The sequence below is a fragment of the Pagrus pagrus genome, assembly GCF_965226575.1.
Source record: "Pagrus pagrus genome assembly, chromosome: 21".
Taxonomy (NCBI): Eukaryota; Metazoa; Chordata; class Actinopteri; order Spariformes; family Sparidae; genus Pagrus; species Pagrus pagrus.
In genome coordinates, this window is record NC_140208.1 from 14,700,978 (window position 1) to 14,720,301 (window position 19,324).

The 19,324-nt window shown below is 39.5% G+C and overlaps 1 protein-coding gene across 1 annotated transcript; it reads left to right on the top strand.

Moving 5' to 3' along the window:
- The first annotated feature begins 9 nt into the window (after positions 1-9).
- On the top strand, positions 10-18,312 carry LOC311250264 (actin-binding LIM protein 1-like). Its single transcript, XM_084341861.1, has 20 exons — positions 10-52; positions 4,232-4,375; positions 6,725-6,908; positions 6,997-7,106; positions 7,778-7,904; positions 7,995-8,088; positions 8,344-8,431; positions 8,572-8,630; positions 10,308-10,385; positions 11,859-12,029; positions 13,196-13,225; positions 13,335-13,464; positions 13,628-13,717; positions 14,865-14,912; positions 15,290-15,354; positions 15,695-15,740; positions 15,855-15,862; positions 16,155-16,229; positions 16,612-16,692; positions 17,016-18,312. Exons 1-20 carry the CDS (start codon positions 40-42, stop codon positions 17,127-17,129), a joined length of 1,755 nt encoding a protein of 584 aa, XP_084197987.1. The 5' UTR covers positions 10-39; the 3' UTR covers positions 17,130-18,312.
- Positions 18,313-19,324: the final 1,012 nt, after the last annotated feature.

The following is a 19,324-nucleotide window of genomic DNA, read 5'->3' on the forward strand; positions in this document are numbered from 1 at the left end:
ATCCGCTGCAGTGCCACAGACGTGTGGAAACCAACTGTCATGAAAGAGAAAGGTAGACATTTTCAATACTGTGTGTGTGTGTGTGTGTGTGTGTGTGTGTGTGTGTGTGTGTGTGTGTGTGTGTGTGAGTGTCCGGTTGTGTACATTGTTTTATGTCTTTCTTTGTGTACTTATGATTCGTTAGCAGCCTGTTATTAAGTTAAAAAGTATCTGAGCTTCATCCACAGTTAGATGTTTGTCAAAGACAATTAACTTTATCAGTGTGACACATTATTGTTCTTAGTTTATCACTTCACACATTTGTTTATTTTACATTATTAACTGCATTTGTGCTGCAATCTCTTTGGTTTTCTCTGTGAGGTTGCATTTGATTGTGTTAAACATCAAAACAAATATTGCTTAAGACTTTGTCTTCGCTTTTCCTGCAAGTACGTATACTATTATCTTGTTTAAACTTCATGTTATTTGTAATTTGGTTTGCCTTGGTGGGTATTTGGCTGTGTGAAAGCTCTGGTAGGTGATTTCTGACAAGAAAACAACATTAATTTATTCTATACTTTCAGTTTTTTTAAGATGTTAAGATTCTCAAACTCTTCCTAAATGTAAAAAAGTGGATTTGTAGATAAAAATTGCAGAGGCCAAGTGGGGAAAAGTGGAAGCACAGCTGTTACCGCTAATCGCAGAGCATCGTGGTTAGGTAACACCAGCATGTGATTTTTGGAATACCTCTGAATGGAGCAGTGTTTCACCGTGATTATTCTGTTTTGCAGCCACAAGGAGGAGATTTAGGCTATTGTGAGTGAACTGATGCTCTTTACTCAGAGTAAAGTGGTGGGAAAAATACTTTCACTCATTTCACTAAACCAGCGGAAGATAAAGGGGAAGCGAGATAAAAGCCTCCTGTCACTTTCCATTCGGATATTGTAGTTCGATGTCCTGAAGAAACTCCTGAAACTGGTCCACCCATACTGAACGGAAGGATGGCTTATTAGAGCATTTATTTAAAATGACATAAGATAAGAAAAGTAAAGACTTTATACAATATACTATGTATTCTTCTAGTGTAATAAAAGTCTAAAAAAATATATATATATAACTCACAGACTTGGATTGCACAGGATCATTTCAATGTATAAATGTAAATATATGGATATGTACACATATGTATGGAAGCCTATTTCCACCAGTTAAAGTTGATGAAAACTAAGCCACTTTCCCATCGTATGTCATAACTATGACATAAAACTGCAAAATTATGGGGGAAAAAGTCATAATTATGGGATGAATGTTGACCTTTTTATCTATGAATTTTGACCTTTTTCTCATAATTGTGATCTTTTACTGGCGGAAATGGGCTTCTGAACTGGCACAGAGTCTTGGATTTCACATGATACAAGCAGGAATTTTCACAGGATAGTTGCCCAGTATGAATATAACTGCACAGGATAAGTCGCCCATTTCTGAAGAGAATATATTTCCACTGAGTGTTCCTGCTGATGAAATCCTGAAATTGTGCTTAAATAAATGTTGTACTCCAAAAGATAATCTGCGATGCTAAAAGCTCTAAATCTGCAAACATTCCTTGCCCGCTTCTCCTTTACCATGACAGGTGCTTGAGAATTACCACGCTATTTATTGATACATTACCAACAATGACACCATCCAGTGTAAAGGAAACACACTTCTAAAAATGATGATATCACATACAGCTTGTAGTCCATATGACCTTGTTGTACTATCAGATGGTTAAATTTAAAGTCTTGTTACTTTGTACTTCAACAAAAATAGAACCAGTCGACTTATACATCAAAAATTCATGGTCCCTAATATAGACACTCCCTCACTCCTTAACCACACAAACACACACACACACAGATGCAGTTTTTCATAGCTGGAGATACCGGCTTGTGTGATTAACCGTCCGTCTCAGGTTTCCCTCCATTTGCTGTCTTTCTAAATCCATCATTTGCTAATACTCGACACCATATCAGCTTCACATTCTGGGAGAGATCAAGAAAGAGCGGACGACATTTTGGACACCACCTGACGACTGCACACATCGGTTGTGTCAAAAAACAGGATAATACCGCGCACATACTGGAACTTTATATTGTATTACGATGCAATACACAGCCTGTCCTATTGAAACACAACTTTAAAACACTGGAGCTGTAATTCTGTGCATGCCCCCATGAAAAATTGCTTGCCTGTATTTGTGTTGGCATCACCGCAGCTCTGTCATTAACAAATATCTGAGGCGTTCTAGGACAAAGGCCAGTTTGGCTGGGTTTTCACTCATTGTTGGCGTGCCGCCGCTAAAAGAACGTCCCCACTAGGATTTTGTTTGGCAGAAATGACACTTACTTTCACAACATCTCTTTTTTCAGATCTTGATTTTTAAGCGATCAGAATCACACACTGTCCTCTGCTGCTCTTCTAATTTGCAAAAGGATGCTGCAATCAAAGCCTTTTTCTCTCAGTCGGCTCAAAAACTCTTTATTTTTTTTTACAACAGCTCAGGGTTAGGGTTAGGGTTAGGGTCGTTTGTTGCATGCAAAAAAATCCCAACCCTGTTTTGAAAGCTTTGTTGTTGTTTGCATGTTAATTCGATTTCTTCCGAGCTAGACATAATTCGATTTCTCCAAGATGCTAGACGGTGGCTCACTCCAAAACTGCACAATCAGTTACATTGAACTTGACTTTTGGGGGGCATGGTCTCATAATCTAATTTGTTATCACATACTTGTTGCCATGTGACAAATCTCTCCTGTTGTGGGGCAGAGTTGGGGCCACATACCAATGCTCCTCGACTCAGTTTTCTCAGTCTGCACAGTTAAGGAAACGTCACATACATGCGGAAATCGCTCTGTTTGGTCACGTAACTTAAGTCAGTGAAGCTGAGATCTGAGGTAGACTTCCAGTGTCGCCGTTATTTGGCTCATTCGTGAATTCGTATAAACTGTACATGGAAAGAAGAAAAGATGGAGCTCATGTGTCCGTTCATCTATTTGTATGCTGCGTGTCCACACGCTGGGAGACGGAGCGCTCTCGACGTGCCACATTCTTTCCTCTCTCTCCTCTGCTAATCACATTGGAGACCTTTCGAGTGGGCTGTGATTAGATTGTACTGTGTGCTGCCATTTAAACATGAAAGAGATGGAACAAGACGGAGCGAGGCTCAGTTTTCTTGCTGTTGTACGAGACAGGGTTTGGCGAACAAGCACCAACACTCATGTAGCACATACAGTATTACTTTATGAGCTCTTTGTGAGGTAATCTAAAGATTACTGTGTGTCTGTGCCAAAGCAAAGCAGGTCTATACATTATTTTCAGTTATGTAACCACTGATGGGACGACTCCAAGTTAATATTGTATTGTTATGAACTGCTCAGGCAGACAAGGATTAACCTTCTGTGTGGATGAGAGAGATTTTTTGATCTTGGATTTACATTCACGCTGCTTGTACATTTACCAGCTGACAGAGACGTGTTTTGACATGAACATGTTTGAGCAGCGTTGAGTCAGTCCACCACCCTGAAATAGAAATACTTGAATTGTACATTCAGTTTAGTTTAGCATTATAAGCATTATTTAAGTTTGCATGGTTAGCATTACATCTGCTAAACAGCAGCATGTTAGCATTGCCAATTAGAGCATGCCAGCGTGCTGATGTTAGCATTTAGCATTAGGTCGAAGCACCGCGGCGACGTTCACGGAGCTGCTAGCATGGCGCCAAAGTGCAAAACATGACATGACATTCCTGTTTGGCTCTGCTGAAATTTGTGTTTATTTCTAATTAAGAAATATTCGCACGCTAACACACCCAGCTAAGTTTAGCCTGTTAAGCAACTTTTGAGTGCTGTTAACCACGTTTAACATGGTAAATGTTACAGCTGCCAAACAGCAGCACGTCGGTATTGCCTTAGAGTGTGCGAGCGTGCTGATGTTAGCATTTAGCGTAAAGTCAAAGTACCGAGTACAGCTTCTATTTCCACATTTATTATAACAGCTGCTATGTCGAATCAACCAAACCTTTAACTTTTTCAAATTTCCTTGCATGATTAAACATTAAAACTTGCAGATATATTCTGAATACAAGCAGACTAGCAGTTTTATAAAAAGGGATCCTACAAGATGCATAAAGATAGTAGTTTAAAAACTGAGCTGCTTAACTTGGCTGTTTTAATGACATTTAAATTTAAATGACTAATTCATTTTTTCTCTCCTGCAGTGCTACACACTGCGGATGGCTGCCATGCGAGCCCTTCAGCGGGGAGGCGGATGATCCAGTGCTTCAGATGTGGGGAGCCGTGCAAGGGAGAGGTGCTGCGAGTCCAGGCCAACCACTTCCACGTGAAGTGCTTTACCTGCAAGGGTCAGTAGTACCATCAATATGTTGCTGTGAGTCAGCAGATGCAGGTTCACTTAAGATTAAGCGTCCCACAATCACACCTCAGTCAGAATAGACCTTTTGGAAACTTGAGAGTAATCCAATGAAGAGAATTCCTCATGTGCAGTGAAAGGGAATGAGGCCTGACGATGCGTTCATCTACAGGCAGTCTGGATTTGATTTTAAATGAAATATCCAAATAAAATATCCATATTTTCCAGTTGTTGATAATTTTAAACACAAGAAGTAACACAAGTGACATTTAGTGACTAGTTAGTTAGTCTTAAATTGAGCAGAATCTGCTGGTTATTAGTCATTTAGCTCCTCTGGTGCCATCAAGATCAATTCATTACAAAACGTCTACAGCGGGCTGTTGTGAGAACCTCCTAGGTCGTCAGACAGTCATTCACCAGAGTTATTTCTGTTTCGTGGAAAACATATTTCCTCAGCAGGCTATTGTCCCCACTAATCGAAACTGACAAGCCTCTCGTGTTATTGCCCTTTCATCGCATTGTGATGGTGTTTACGGGGCCGAGGAAACAAAGAGACTCTCAGAGCTGAGATGGATGCAGTATTTTTAACAGTGGGAAGACCCGGCGGGTTGAAGGGGTCTGTGGGCTTCACAGAATCAGAATTTGCCTTTCTCGATTTGAATGTGAATAAATCTGAATTAAAATAAGCAAAGAACAGATTTTTTTTGTTTTAGTGATCCATAACCGTTTTATGAAGCAATCTGTGGGATCAGAGGAATGTAGCCACATGTTTGTGTTGGTTTTATTCAGACTTTAAAATTGTTATTTCTAAAATAAAACCCATCTTTATTTTGAGTGAGTCGCTGTCGGACAGGAATAGAGCAGCATAAATCTGTCCTTGGCATCTCAGCGCATTGTGTTGCGGCAGGACTGTGGCAGGTATCAAATGACTCCAAACGAGCTGAGAGAAAACACTGCCTTCCTGTCGGTCACTCGTCACTGGACTGATCAGCAAACACACGCAATCACAGATGCACACAAACACATAAACACCTCAGAAACTCTGGCAGACCCACAAGGTCAGACAACCCAAATAGCGTTTATCTCATCGCTTTGATGGATTACGTGGCTGCTGTTAACTACGACAACAGCCTGAAGAAAAGGTGACAATTTCAAACTTGAAATCCATTCAAAGCAATACAAATTCAAGTGATACATGTGCAAAAAGTTACAAATGTTTGGTCCCAAAGCTCAAGCGATGAAAAAAATACACACAAATGTCAGCAAAAAGGCAACATAAGCAAACCAATACACATAAAAGCAAAGAATAAACTCAAAAACCTGAAATTTAAGAATGAGTTCTGGCTGTTATAGGATCAAAATGTAGCAGAGCTTTTTAACGAGGCAGGAAAACAGCAGTGTGATGCCCTGGTAAATTGTCATGGATGGTTTTCCTTAAGCTGCATTGATTGAGAATGGCTGCCTGGAGGGAACAGAAAGCCAACATCCACTCAGTGACCTGCTCCCACAGACAAAAGCAGAAATACACACATTTCCTCACTTTCCTTAACATGGCGAGATGGGGCGTTTTTCCTCATTTGGATCTTAATGAATATAATTAGCCATATTTTAGGTGGCTGGTATTTATGAGTGAGTACACTATGAGACTGTTAGGCCTTGGCGGAGGTGTGCACTCGTATATTGTTGTTTTATGGCATTTTAACATGTATGCAGTTGCACATTTGAGTACAGTTGTATTTGTAAAAGCACATGTATGAGTGTGAATGTACGGCTGCATACTGTGCGTATAAATATATGTATAGTGGTTTATTTCCATGATGTAAAATCATGTATAAAGATATTCTCATAGATATTCTTTAAAATCCTGCTTCTGCTCGGTCGTTAACTGTGAGCATGAAAGCTAATATACCTCAACTCAAACACACCTTTCACTATTTGGCGAGGAACAACACACACGTCACCTTATAAAGTTACGACAAACAGGTTTAACCACATGTGGTTTAGTCTCGGCTGACTTCACAGAAAACAAGGCCAGGTCTAAACCTGGTATATGGTCAGTCTACTAATAGATTGCCAGTGGGAAAACTCCAAAACTTGACCTACCAATGGCGTAACTTCATCACTCTCATTGGGATGTTGAATAAAATGATGGAATTTCTTGTTTTATTTGTGTGAATTCTTGTTCTGCGTGCTGGTTATAACAAACTAGCAGGCCTAGGTTGACTATCACAAGCCACATCCCTCATGTTACACACAAGATAATATACAAATATTGACTATTGCAGCTTTAAAGTTTTCTGTCATCAAACCTTTTCATCTCTTTCTCCCTCTATGTGTGCAGTGTGTGGCTGTGACTTGGCTCAGAGTGGCTTCTTCATGAAGAGCGGTGACTTCCTCTGCCCGCTGGACTTCCAGAGGCTCCACGGCACGCTCTGCAACAACTGCAGGGAGTTTGTGGAGGGGGAGGTGGTCACAGTCCTGGGGAAGACCTACCACCCAGCCTGCTTTGTGTGCACAGTTTGCAAGTAAGTTTAACACGCCCACAGGAAGAATAACTTTTCTTTTCTTTTTTGGATTGTGTGCCATACCTCTGTCTCTTTCTGTGTTTCTCAGACATGCCTTTCCTGCTGGGGAGTGTGTCACCTTCAACGGAAAAGACTGCCTCTGTCAGCGCTGCATTCGACCCGTGTCTCCTGCTCCCAACGACGTCAGCTATCCGAGTAGTAAGAGCAGAAATAACTCTCTGAGCAAAGGACTATTAATCCAGTGCTCTTATCAAAAGTAATTATTTATGAAGTTTTAAAATAGATCAGAGACTTTGATCCGGTGCAGATATAATAATCCCCCTTGCCAGCCTGTATGTTTCATTTATCCTGAGTCACTCAAGGTCAGAGCCACATCTGTCAGCCGACTATATCATAGGAAGATAAACTCTCACGCATTTCTGCAGGTGACACACGTGATTATATGTGTGTATTTAAGGATGCATGGATGCTGGTAGCAGGCCAAACAGCGTCCCTAAGTCCAGCCTTACCTCTTCCTCCTTTACACATTACCTCACAAATTCTGTCGTCCTCCTGGGAAGCTTCCAGGCCAGTGACTCGGAGAGACGGTAGAAGTCAACTCAAAGTGAACCTATCCAGCTGAGAACTATAGATAGAAGAGGGATCCAGACTCACAAAGCCTCAGGATTAAGAGGATCTCTCTGCAGGACTGCGCAGAAGATCAGAAAACACACACAGCTACTAGGATGGATCTGTAATGTTCAGTGTAAACATGTTTATACAGAGACAATTAAGAAGAACTGAGTAATTGAATTAGAAAATGTGAGTAGGCTTTTCGGATGTTCAGTGTTTGATCTAAATGAAAATGTGCGTGTGTGTGTGTGTTTCAGACTGTTCTGGCTGTGGCAGAGACATCAAAAATGGCCAGGCTCTGTTAGCTCTGGGCGGCCAGTGGCACCTCGGCTGCTTCAAGTGTAAAGCCTGCCGGAAAGTTCTGAGCGGGGAGTATATCAGCAAGTAAATACAAGTCTCTTATTTATGACATTAATTCGAGTCCATCACAGCTAACGCACAGATGAAATACACGTGTTTGTTTTGACTTTTCAGAGATGGCCTTCCCTACTGTGAGCGGGACTACCAGATTCAGTTTGGGGTACAATGTGAAGCGTGTCACAAGTTTATAACTGGGAAAGTCCTCGAGGTGAGAAATCCTGAGTGACGAGGAAGCTCCTGGTCTGTATTTGCATCACTTGATACTGAGATACATTTTGAGACGTGCCTTTTTTCAGTAAAGTTCTGTTAAAGGTGCAATACGTAAGAATTTTAGTTGAAAACAAAAAGATCAACAGAATGTGAGGACAGTTCTTACAGATTAGTTTTATCATTTGACGAACTAGTTCATTGCTAGATCGGCCTAACTATGACGCTTCCATCTCTTTCTCGTTATTTTCTACAGGCAGGGGACAAACACTATCACCCCACCTGTGCCAGATGCAGCCGATGTGACAAAATGTTCACAGAAGGCGACGAAATGTATCTGCAAGGTCAGTTGGATTAAGTGAATATACGCGCTTACACTCATTCAAAGTGTACGTAGGTTGTTCACTGTGTTAACTGTGCATTTCTTTTGGCATGCTGTAATTCTTTTTACTGCAGTAAGTAACTTTCCCTGCTTTCTTCACAGGATCAACAGTTTGGCACCCAGAATGCAGAGACAGCAGCAGAACTGAGGACAATTACAGGGTAAGACCACTGATTGAAATCAAGGCATGACACGACACAATATCCAAATAGCTGCAAAAGTATTTTTTGGGGAAAATACTCTGCAAAAAGTAAAATACCTGCATTCAAAACCTTACTGAAGTAAAAGTATATAAGAATTATTAGCAAAATTTACTTAAAGCAATACTGCATTATATGTATGTTGCATTTTACTGCTGTAGATGTTTAAGGTTGAGCTAATTTTTTGCACTTTATAGACTGTTGGATAGTTTAATCTTTGTTTATTAGTAAAATACAAATTTAGAAATGACAAATTTATAGAAACATGACTGTAGCAGGAAGTGTGAAAAAAAGTAACTAGTAACTAACAGGATTTTAAGAATATATATTATACTTATTATATACTAATACTAATTTAGTACATATAATATCAAATACTTTCACTCAAGTGCTATTCGTTTGATTGTCTTCCACTTTTACCGAGGTAGTATTTAAATACATTATCTTTACTCTTACTCAGTCATGACTTTAGGGTACACTGAGTAGAAGTTTACAGTTGCGAAAACTGTAAATTTGTACTTGAGTTTATGTCCTTAGTTACATAAAGCCACTATATCATGCATATAACTTCTCCAAATAAGAAGTTATTATCTATAGCTGGTGTCATTGCTGCTACAAGGAGGATGTGAGTGTGATATGTGTGTAAATGTCTGTCATTTCCCAGGGCAGCAGACCAAAAACACCTTGTCTCGATTTCTTTTACCCCCCACATGAACTGAAGGTCAATACTGTTTGCACTGGTGGCTTTCTCTTGAGTGAGCAGGCTGTAATCTCACATCTCGAGATTAACCGCACACGCATGTTTCACATGCAACATGAACACACTGCTACCTGGGCCGGCCAATTACATCTAGTGTGCTAATGCAAAGAAGCGAAAAGAAGTTAACCTTTGATACACAGAATAAGATTCCTTCTTATGACTTCTGCATCGAAGAATGATGAAGAGAAGCTTTTAATTTGTAGAGCACGTGTACAGTTTTGTATAATGTGTATACATTTCTACATTTCATACAAAAGCTTTCAATCAGTTAGCTGTAGTATATGATGTGTTACTGCTGACCGTGCTGCATGCTTGGCTGTTTCCTGTCATCTACGAGTAGCCGCACAATTTAGTATGCTCTTTCACCATTAAAGGAACAGTTCACCCAGTCATTATCTGCTGACCTGCATGCCGATGGAAAGTCAGAGGATGTTTTAAAATGTGAAAAAACAACTGAAAAAAACATAAAGAGGTATGTTTTGTGGACAATGAAACCTCACCCGACTTTTCATGGGCATAGGGTTGAGTAGGTAATGTATTTAGGTAAACTGTCCCTTTAAGTTCTGATCCAATTTGCAAAACAAGTCTGGCTGATTTAATTGTTCAGCACAAATGAAAGTGGAGATCTTGAGCCGATTACAGTACAGAACAACGCACATAAACTGCATGATGCCAGACTGTACACTGCTGCATTATGATTTCTGGAGATGGCTTATACCCACTTTAGTAACAGGAAACTGTGAGATGATCCAGTTGTGTGTGTTTATTAGAGACGCTGAGCGAAAACAATGGAGGCTGCCTACTGTGACCTGAGCTGAAGCAGAAACCGATCATTCTCAGCATCCTATGACAAAGGGTTGTTTTTTCCCCCTCTTCAGCCCACTAGATCTTCATCTGAAAGCTCCTGCTCCAGGCCGGGTTCATGCACTCCAGGGAGTCCTGGTCGCACTATCTGTGTAAGTCCCGGTGACAACATCTGCTCAGCATCCTCCGTGGTGCACAATTCACCATGGGTTGATTTTCATGTCATTTATCCCTTTATTTGTACAGGGGAGTCGCATGGGCGAAGTGTCTCTGTTTCAAGACGTTTCTTTTTGACAGTAAATGCAGACAGACATTTAGGAAAATAGCCAATGTGTGAGTCTTAAAGGGACAGTACACCTCAAAATCAAAAAATACATATGTTTCCTCTTACCTGTTGCGCTATTTATTTATTCAGATTGTCTTAGTGTGAGTTGCAGAGTTTGGGAGATATTGGCCGTAGCGATGTCCGCCTTCTCTCGAATATGATGGAGGTAAATGGCGCTCAAGCTAACTAAACTAACTAAGCTAGCTATCAATACAACTCAGCAGAGCAGGATGCCATTAATGTTTACATGCCGCACTGTACCAAGCATGAGCTTGTTCGGTAGAAAGAAAACAGTTCCTACATGAAACTGCTCACAAGTCTGTGGCTGTCTTTGAGTAACTTGGTCATGATTAGGGTACCGTTGACATTTTAACCAATAAGGTACAGATACCAGTACCTGGAATTCAGTACCGGCACCCAATGTTAACTTTTTTGGCACTTTACTCTCTTTAATAACAAAAGTTTAGTATCAGTTGTAAAAAATGAGATGCCAAATCTGGTGTAACGCCTGCATTTCTTCAAAAGAGGAAGCTGTTCAAAGACCTGAAACCTGGATATACATACTGTATACTGTATATCCATATATATCCAACCATTATATTGGGTGAACGAGATGGATAAATATTTTTTACTACAGGTAAGAGAAAAATATGAATCTTTTGTTTTAAGGTGAACTGTCCCTTTAATAAACTATAAATCTAAAAATATAAATGCAATTTTTCTATTAATTGATCAACTTCACCTTGACTGATCGGAAACTAGTTTGTGAGAGAGAAATGGGATTTCAATTGTGGTTGAATGATGAAGGGCGCGCAAAAAAGATGTTAAATGTAATCACTGATATAGTGACACAACTCAACCACATATTGAAGAGGAGTTTAGATTGATTTTGGCTCATCAATTTGAATGCATTGACAATTCAGATTGCAACTGATTGTAAAAGTGCTTTCAGTGTCCTTTTGTTTCCTCCGTACCCTGGTGGTTTATAGTGTGTGGAATAAACTTTACCCCCATCAATAATACACCTTAAACATGAGCCTTTTTATAATTATTAGCCTGAGAAATAATGTAGTGAAACAGAAAAAGGCCACAGATTATCACATTAATCTTTCCACTTCATGTGCCAAAGTCATTGTGCTGTTGTGGGATTAAAGTTTCATTCCTCCATGCTGTGATGTTATAAGCAACATTTGACCTTTGACCTGACCTTTCCCATACTGTCTGCTCCTTCTACCTCCCATCCTCTGTGTCCTTCTCCTCACCCGCATCCTCCCCTCTCTCCTCCCTGTCCTGGTCCCAGGCAAAAGTAGACAATGAGGTCATTGATTACCGAGACTTAGCGGCAATTCCCAGAGTCAAGGCTATATATGATATAGAGCATCCTGATATGATATCTTATAAGTCTGTGAGCGACAGCCCCTCTACTATGGACAACAAAGGCAGCAGACAGGACAGGCAAAGCCCTGCAGAGGTAACTGCATTCCACGCTCCGAGTTATGTCCAGTGACATGTTTGTGTGTCTTGGTTTGATTTATGAGTCAAACCAAGTGAGGTCTTGTTTTGTTGTTCTGACATTTGAGTGTTTTTGGCCCAAAATGCAAAGACATTTACTGTGACAGAAGTGTCTTTGAGAGTGTTTTGGAGCAGTAGTGGTTCTACATTAATACAATGTTATCTAAGTCTATATGTAGGCAGGTATACAGGATATTTACTCTCTTACAGTTAGCATTTGTAAAAATATACAGAGGGAATTACAATTAGAGAATGTTTGCTTACTTGTTACGGAGTTGACTGATTAAAAACGTATTTACTTTTTGTTGTACTGTTGAGCATTTATTAATAATCTGTGCCAGGTCACCTGATACTAACTGACAATAATTAGCTGATGGATCCTCTGTAGTCGAGTCCTTTAGTTTCCTTCCTTCCACGTCTCTCTTTATGTGAAAACCTCTTAACTCCAAGTTTGCTGGATTGCAGAGTTAAAGGGTAAGTCCATTAATTTTACATATTAAAGTGTGTTACTACTGTACATGTGTAAAAAGTAGTATAAAGCCTTTTGCAGCTCGAGAGGAAGTTTGTGTAATCTGATAAACTGCCTCCAGTGATGTCACTCAGTGACTAAGTTGCATTGTGGGTAATGCAGTAACCACATTTTGAAAAGAAAGAAAAACGTGAGGAATAAAAAAAGGTGATATCTCTGCCTCTGCTGTATCGATGTTGATCATTTGTTTTTAAACTGTCTGTAAGATCAGTGGACTGCTGCCTACATTACCCACAATGCAACTTAGCCACTGAGTGACATCACTGGAGGCAAATTATCAGATTACATGCAGCTTCCTCTGGAGCCACAAAAGGCTTTATACTACTTTTTTCACGTGTACAGTAGTACTCCTCAAGACCTGTAAACACACTTTGATGTGTCAAATTGGTGGAGTTACCCTTATTAGTTAGTTAGTTACCCTGTTGCATATTATACACACTGTCCTACTATAAAACATTTATAACAAAAGACGCATAAATTAGGCTAGCATAAGATCAAGGTCAAGTTTGGAGATAAGAGGTTTTCACCTGAAGGGACTCTTGTGTATGTTGTTTTTCTGTCTGGTTAATTTTTCTTCTCCTGTCTTTCCAATTCAGTCACCAGGAAACGTATCTGACAGCACAGAGGTAAATATTACCTCAGTTAAGGTAGAAATACTGTGACATCAGGTCACATACAGTTTGGATTTGTTGTGGTGTTTATTTTTACACTGGTTTGTGTCTTTCCTCTTTCAAGGAGAGTTTTGAAGTGATTAAGCGCATACCAAAATCTACAAGTCACGGCTGTTTCGGAGTTCATGCAATGTACAATCGTCATAGCTACACTCCGACTCCATCCAGATCACCACAACACTTCCACCGACCAGGTGAGAAGACCGCTCTGAAGTTCAATCATCTCAGTCTTTTTTTAAATATTATCTTTGCAAAGATATTAACCCACGCTCTTCTCACCTTTTCTCTGTTTTACCACCTTTCCTCTACCCCCACAACTCCTCCTCCTCTTTCCACTTCTTTCGTTATATCATAAAGGGTTGATGCTTTCTCCCTCTTTATTCTCTGGCAACAATGACTCCTGCCCCACTTCCCCTTTATGTCACCACTTTGTTCCCCCCACCAAAGGTAGGAACCCCCCGCTCCTCTGCCAACCTTTTCTGCACCCCTTCTCCACTCCCTATCTTTTGTTATCTTTTCTAATTTCCTATTAAAAAATGCACACCTACACCATTTTATGCTTAACTACAAGGCACAGTGATGAATCCAGTGGCAGGGTAAAAACTTCTACAACACCGAAATAACTAAAAGCAAACTGGTTTAAGGTTAAACGGTCAGAGTTGACACTGAAAAGGATGGCACAGAGATGTGACTCACTTTATTCTTAGAAACACTGAGCCATCTAGTGGTCAGAGTTCAGACACTGTCAGTCGCCCACACTGAGTCTTTTCATATTTATGGGAGACAGGATGAACACAGAACCAGCTAGCTGCTTCCTTCAGATATTTCACTAGTCTTCACCTTTTCTCATGTTGCATGTTTTACCTTTTCTTTTCCCATTGTTCTGCCACCTCACCCACAGCTCAAAATACATTCCTTTCAATAAATCTACACCAAAGTAGGTATTTATAAAACTAGTTTGATTGATTAAATAAGTAAATATTTCTGTGCCTGTTCTTAACTTCACTCACACATTCCTCTACAGAAAAGTCTATTTATAGCAGTGCCGTGATTTTTTTTCAAAGCCTGTTTTAGCGTGTGTGTGTGTGTATGAGATGTGACAAGCTTTGACCGGTAATTGCTGGCATGTTTTTTGTCGTTGGGAACTGAAAATCAGTAAGAAATCTAACAACCAGCAGGGCCTTGATTTCTGTATGCAGCAGTGAGCGCTGCTTTACAACATTTAGTCAATTTGAATAACTGGAATCTGAAAATGATCCTGATGATCAACTCCACAATGGCTGTTTTGTTTAGACAGTACAGTACTATATGACATAAATGTCACCACACCTATTGTACATCTTTTGAACCTTTACTGAATGTTGCACTTAAAGAGCTTTTAACACTTTTTTGAGTAAGTAAATTATGTGCACAGAGGCTCTATTGAACTATAAATGGAGTTTGGTCCCAGTCTGCTTTCCCCAATTAAAAGGGGAAAGGGAATGATTTGGCGCTTTGCTGCTACAGGGACACTACAGTAGGTTTTTACTAACAATGTGTCATTTTGTTTTTGCCGTGTAAAATAATATGAAGCTGCATTCTTTCCTATCTGCAGATGAAGGCTTCAACATGTACAGGAGGCCTCCGATTTATAAACAGCAAGGTACAATAACACATTGTCACCAGTTCATGTGAATGCTGCTTATATTATTGTCATTGTTTGACCTTTACTTAAGTAACACTACAATATAAATCAGTATACAGGCTATATAAGCTATGGGTAAACACCTGGTAAAGTAAACTAGCTTAACCTAAACAATGGCTGCTTAAACGTCACATGTGTTTTGTGGGAAATGCGAGTACATAAATAGAACAGTACTGCGAAGTCGGTCTTTCAGAAGAATTAGCAGAAGGCTAATTAGAGAACCACAGGAGGTATATTTTGCTCAGTAAGTCTGATCTGAATTGGGCTAAGAGCCGAGTCTGGCTGTAAGTCGTCTCACCGCAAGCTAATCTGTCTGCCGTTTCACTTTCACATAGATCCAAATTCCTCCACATCCCCAACATCCTCCTTGCCTCGATACGGGCGCAATGGCCTCAACCCGGTAAGAGCAACGCGACTGATACCTAATTCTCTCTTTAGTATTATTCTATATTACTGTTACTGTAAGTGATTTTCATTTTATACAGCCGGCTGAATTATGGAAATATACATTATTTTGATAACATGGAGTCCAACTAGCTTCCTGGACTGCTTATACTTCACTAGATTATGACACAACTCCATGCTGCAAAATAGTGACACATGCTTTTTATTGCTTCATGTTGTTTTATTGGGAAACAAACTTCAGAAACTATATGAGTTTCGTTAATGGATAGAATTAATGACCCTGAAGATATCCGAGTTGCTATAATAATGTTTTAATGTGTTTTCTTCTCTTTAAGCCACGGTCAGCTGATTTCTCTCGTTACAGCGGTGACAGATTCAGAGGTGATTTGTAGACATTTTTAATCTTATTCATCTATGATGAAAAAAAAAATCAATTCAATTGATGATTATATAAATATTAATTGTCTTTATCGTCCTTTGCCTTTTCCCTTTCAGACTTTAAGGTATGTGAGAAGAACTGAACGGAGCTTTGTATCATGGCCATGCTTCCTTTCCCTGTTTGGTTTACTGCATTTCCAAAGGACTGTCTGCATGTTATATGAAGTATACAATCGACTCAATTTCAGTGCAAAGCTGGATTTTCAGACCTCTTCATTAATACATATATTGCACGGATGACATAACTCTTTAACCCACACATTTCATACGTACACTTCACTTGCTTTGGCTTTTAGCTCGAAGCGACTAATCCTGCCAGGACATTTTCCCATTGCATGTGTTTGCTTCATTCTGTAGCTCATCCATGACGGTCTGCATCCATTAGCAGGAATGGAGAGAGGAGTGTCTATGCCTAATTTGTTGGAACCAAAAGCAAGTATTATTTGCATATTCGTGCTACCATTTAATTTTCTGCCAGTGTGTTTACTAGAGGAGAGTTTTAGCTTAAAAAAAAGAATCATAATACAGTACAAAAAAAGGAAATACAAAGAAATCTAAAGGATAAATTTGCCACAGTCATTTAATAGCTCCATGGAGCTGAGGTAACACACCTTATAACTAAACAGTATATGTAAAAGCAGCCTGAAGGCTGAAGCACTGGTACATCTATCCATATTTGCATGGTACATATGGTACATGATGTTATAACTCTGCCTGGTATCTCAATAGCTCGAAGCCTTTCATGCACAGAAGATTGTGTTCAGGTGTAGCATGTGATGATAAAGCGTTCTCAACCGTTCTTTGTTGTGTCAAGGTCTACCCGTATGAAATGCTCACAGTTGCTAACAGAGGACGAGCGAAGCTTCCCAGGGATGTTGACAGAACAAGACTCGAGGTACAGTAACATGAGAGAAGAGCACTATTACAGTGTGACACTCTGAACAGACTGCACACTAAAAGTGGGGCACAAATTCAAATGCAAAATATTGTTCATTTTATTTTTCAATTAAAAGCTCGACCTTGGGTAAAATACTACCCATACCTTGACTAAATCGTACTAAGAGCAGGATAAATTCCTCAACAGTGGCATCATCTGTCGCTGCTCAAATGTTTTTTCTTAAAAAACAAGATGACCCACAGTATGAGAAATGCACCAAACAGATGAACTGTGCAGTTTACCAATACTTCACCCTGACTTCTTTCTGCTTTCCTCTGCAGCGTCACCTATCCCCGGATTCATTCTTTGAGATCTTTGGCATGGAGATTCAAGAGTTTGACAGACTCCCACTGTGGAAACGGAACGACATCAAGAGGAAGGCAAATCTCTTCTAAACGCTGCCTAATGCATGTTTGAACTCGTGTTAATATGCAGTATATGTTAAGTTCTGATCACCCCTTCTTTGCAAACTGTCTTTTCAGCTACAGGATATGTTGTTTCCCCGTTTGTTTCTGTAGGCTATTGTAGTGAATAATGCTTAAATTATATTACCTCAAAGCAGATATGAACATGAGAACTCAATTTATCTATATTCTTGGAATCAATAATATATATATTTTTTTGTCTTTCCCAAGTCAGCCTGCCTCCCCGGGTATTACGTTCATATTGGACGATTCAACTGAGACAATTCATGCCCAGTCGTCATTAGTGCAGCGGGTAGTGTGGAATTTGTATAGCATGTCGAAAAGTTAAAACTATAGAGAAAGTAACATGATCACCTTTGATGCCGAAGACCAGGCTTTGCTGTTTCAAAACATGTATCATTTAGGAATGATGGTGCAAGACCTTGGGTTATGATCAGCACCAACATTACTGAGAAGAACTAATGCTTGAGGTGGAATTACAAGAACGTATCAACACGTGGTGTAAAGGTGCAATATGTAAGAATTGGCCACATGTTACCATTAGCTAGTTAGCTCAGTTAGCAGTGCAGCTAGCAGTCCAGACTCAGAGCTCAAAGCACCAGGAAAGTGTTTACAGCTAGCAGAGGATATTTGGACCAAGATGAGCCAGGGTTAGCTTGTTAGCATGCTAAACATCCTTTGCGACACAATACATAGATGCCAAAAGAGTCAAAACTGTTCTTTAAGTTTAATGTTTTGTATGTTTTCAGCCAAAATTCTTACATATTGCACCTTTAATGTATGGGAGGATGTTAGGCCAGCTACGTGAAATGTACATAACCTGTTATCGTCGTGCAATTCTGATACCAGATAATTAATGCTTTCCTCAAGAGCTGCATGCATTTCACCCATGTTGTCATTGTTACTCCCACAAGATATTATATTTTTGTTACTCACTTTGTCGCCTGCTGGTTACACAAATGTTTAAGCACAAAACTGAAAAGAGAAGATTTTTTTGTGAGCTGTATTTTTATGTCACTGAATAATCACTGAAATGTGCTTTATCGGACTGTTAAAGGAATATTTAAGATGATTGTCATGACTTAGCTGCGTAAATATGACTGTATATGTGACCCTGACAATGCTGTAACAGCACACCACCTCAAGCGCCCTAAATAAAGTCTTGCACTTCTTACAAGTTGAGTAATGATTACCTTTTTATTGACAGAATGGATGAGTTTGTGCATGAATGATGAGTTTTGAGGCCATGTTTTTCTCCCAGGAGAATCTTCCAGTCTGGATCAACTTGGAAAATTTTAAAAAACGTGACTTCAGAGAACCTGCCCATGTCAACAGACGTTATTGATCTGGTTTTCTATGCATGCAAATTTCAGTCAGACTATTAACTTGCTGAAATCCTAATTACTCCCTGACTTTCCTGTCTCCCTGTCAAAATCAAGAGAAAGTTGGCCCGGACAAAGATAAACTGCTTAATGAGAGCACAAGCAGAGGACAACCAAAGAACATCAACACATTCATGACACCTTGCCAAATGCGACTGTGTTTGTATAGTGCAATTAGATAAGCTACCCATAGTGTTATGAAATAAATGAAGTAACAAGATTTTATAACATTACTCACTGAGTTAAGACAACAGAGCATCTTCAAAACATCACAACATTGAGCAACGCTTCACATTTTCACTCATAAAAACAGCCACATGGTGGAAGAGTTGCAAAACTCCCTGACTTAACTTCACCTGCTATGCATAACTCAGACATACCCACTTGATTTGGCTCTGACATATTTTTACAATGTGTTTTTCTTTCTTTTCTTTTTTTTTTCCCATTTCTTAACTTGACCCAACAATGGACCATTGGAAATGTAAGACCAACAGATGGTGCTGTGGAGCCTGGAATCAAAACATCACTATGTGGTTGCTCTCCATGTTTAAAATTCACATTTGAGAGACTTTGTTTGAGTTTGAATTAGAGCAATATAGATGAGATGTTCTTTTTCTTTATTTGTATCTATCAAAATGCCATGCAGTAGTAGTGGTGGTGTAAAAATAACAGCCCCAAGCAAGATCGATTGGGTAATGTATGCAAATAAAATCATCGTAAAATGATTGCTTTGTTTCTGTTATTTACTCATCTGCTGTTATCAAATTTAGTAAATGTATACAT

Coding starts and splice junctions, on each gene's coding strand:
- LOC311250264 (XM_084341861.1), top strand. Junction 7,107..7,777: donor CGACGTCAGCTATCCGAGTA/GTAAGAGCAGAA, acceptor TGTGTGTTTCAG/ACTGTTCTGGCTGTGGCAGA. Junction 16,230..16,611: donor CTAATTTGTTGGAACCAAAA/GCAAGTATTATT, acceptor TGTTGTGTCAAG/GTCTACCCGTATGAAATGCT.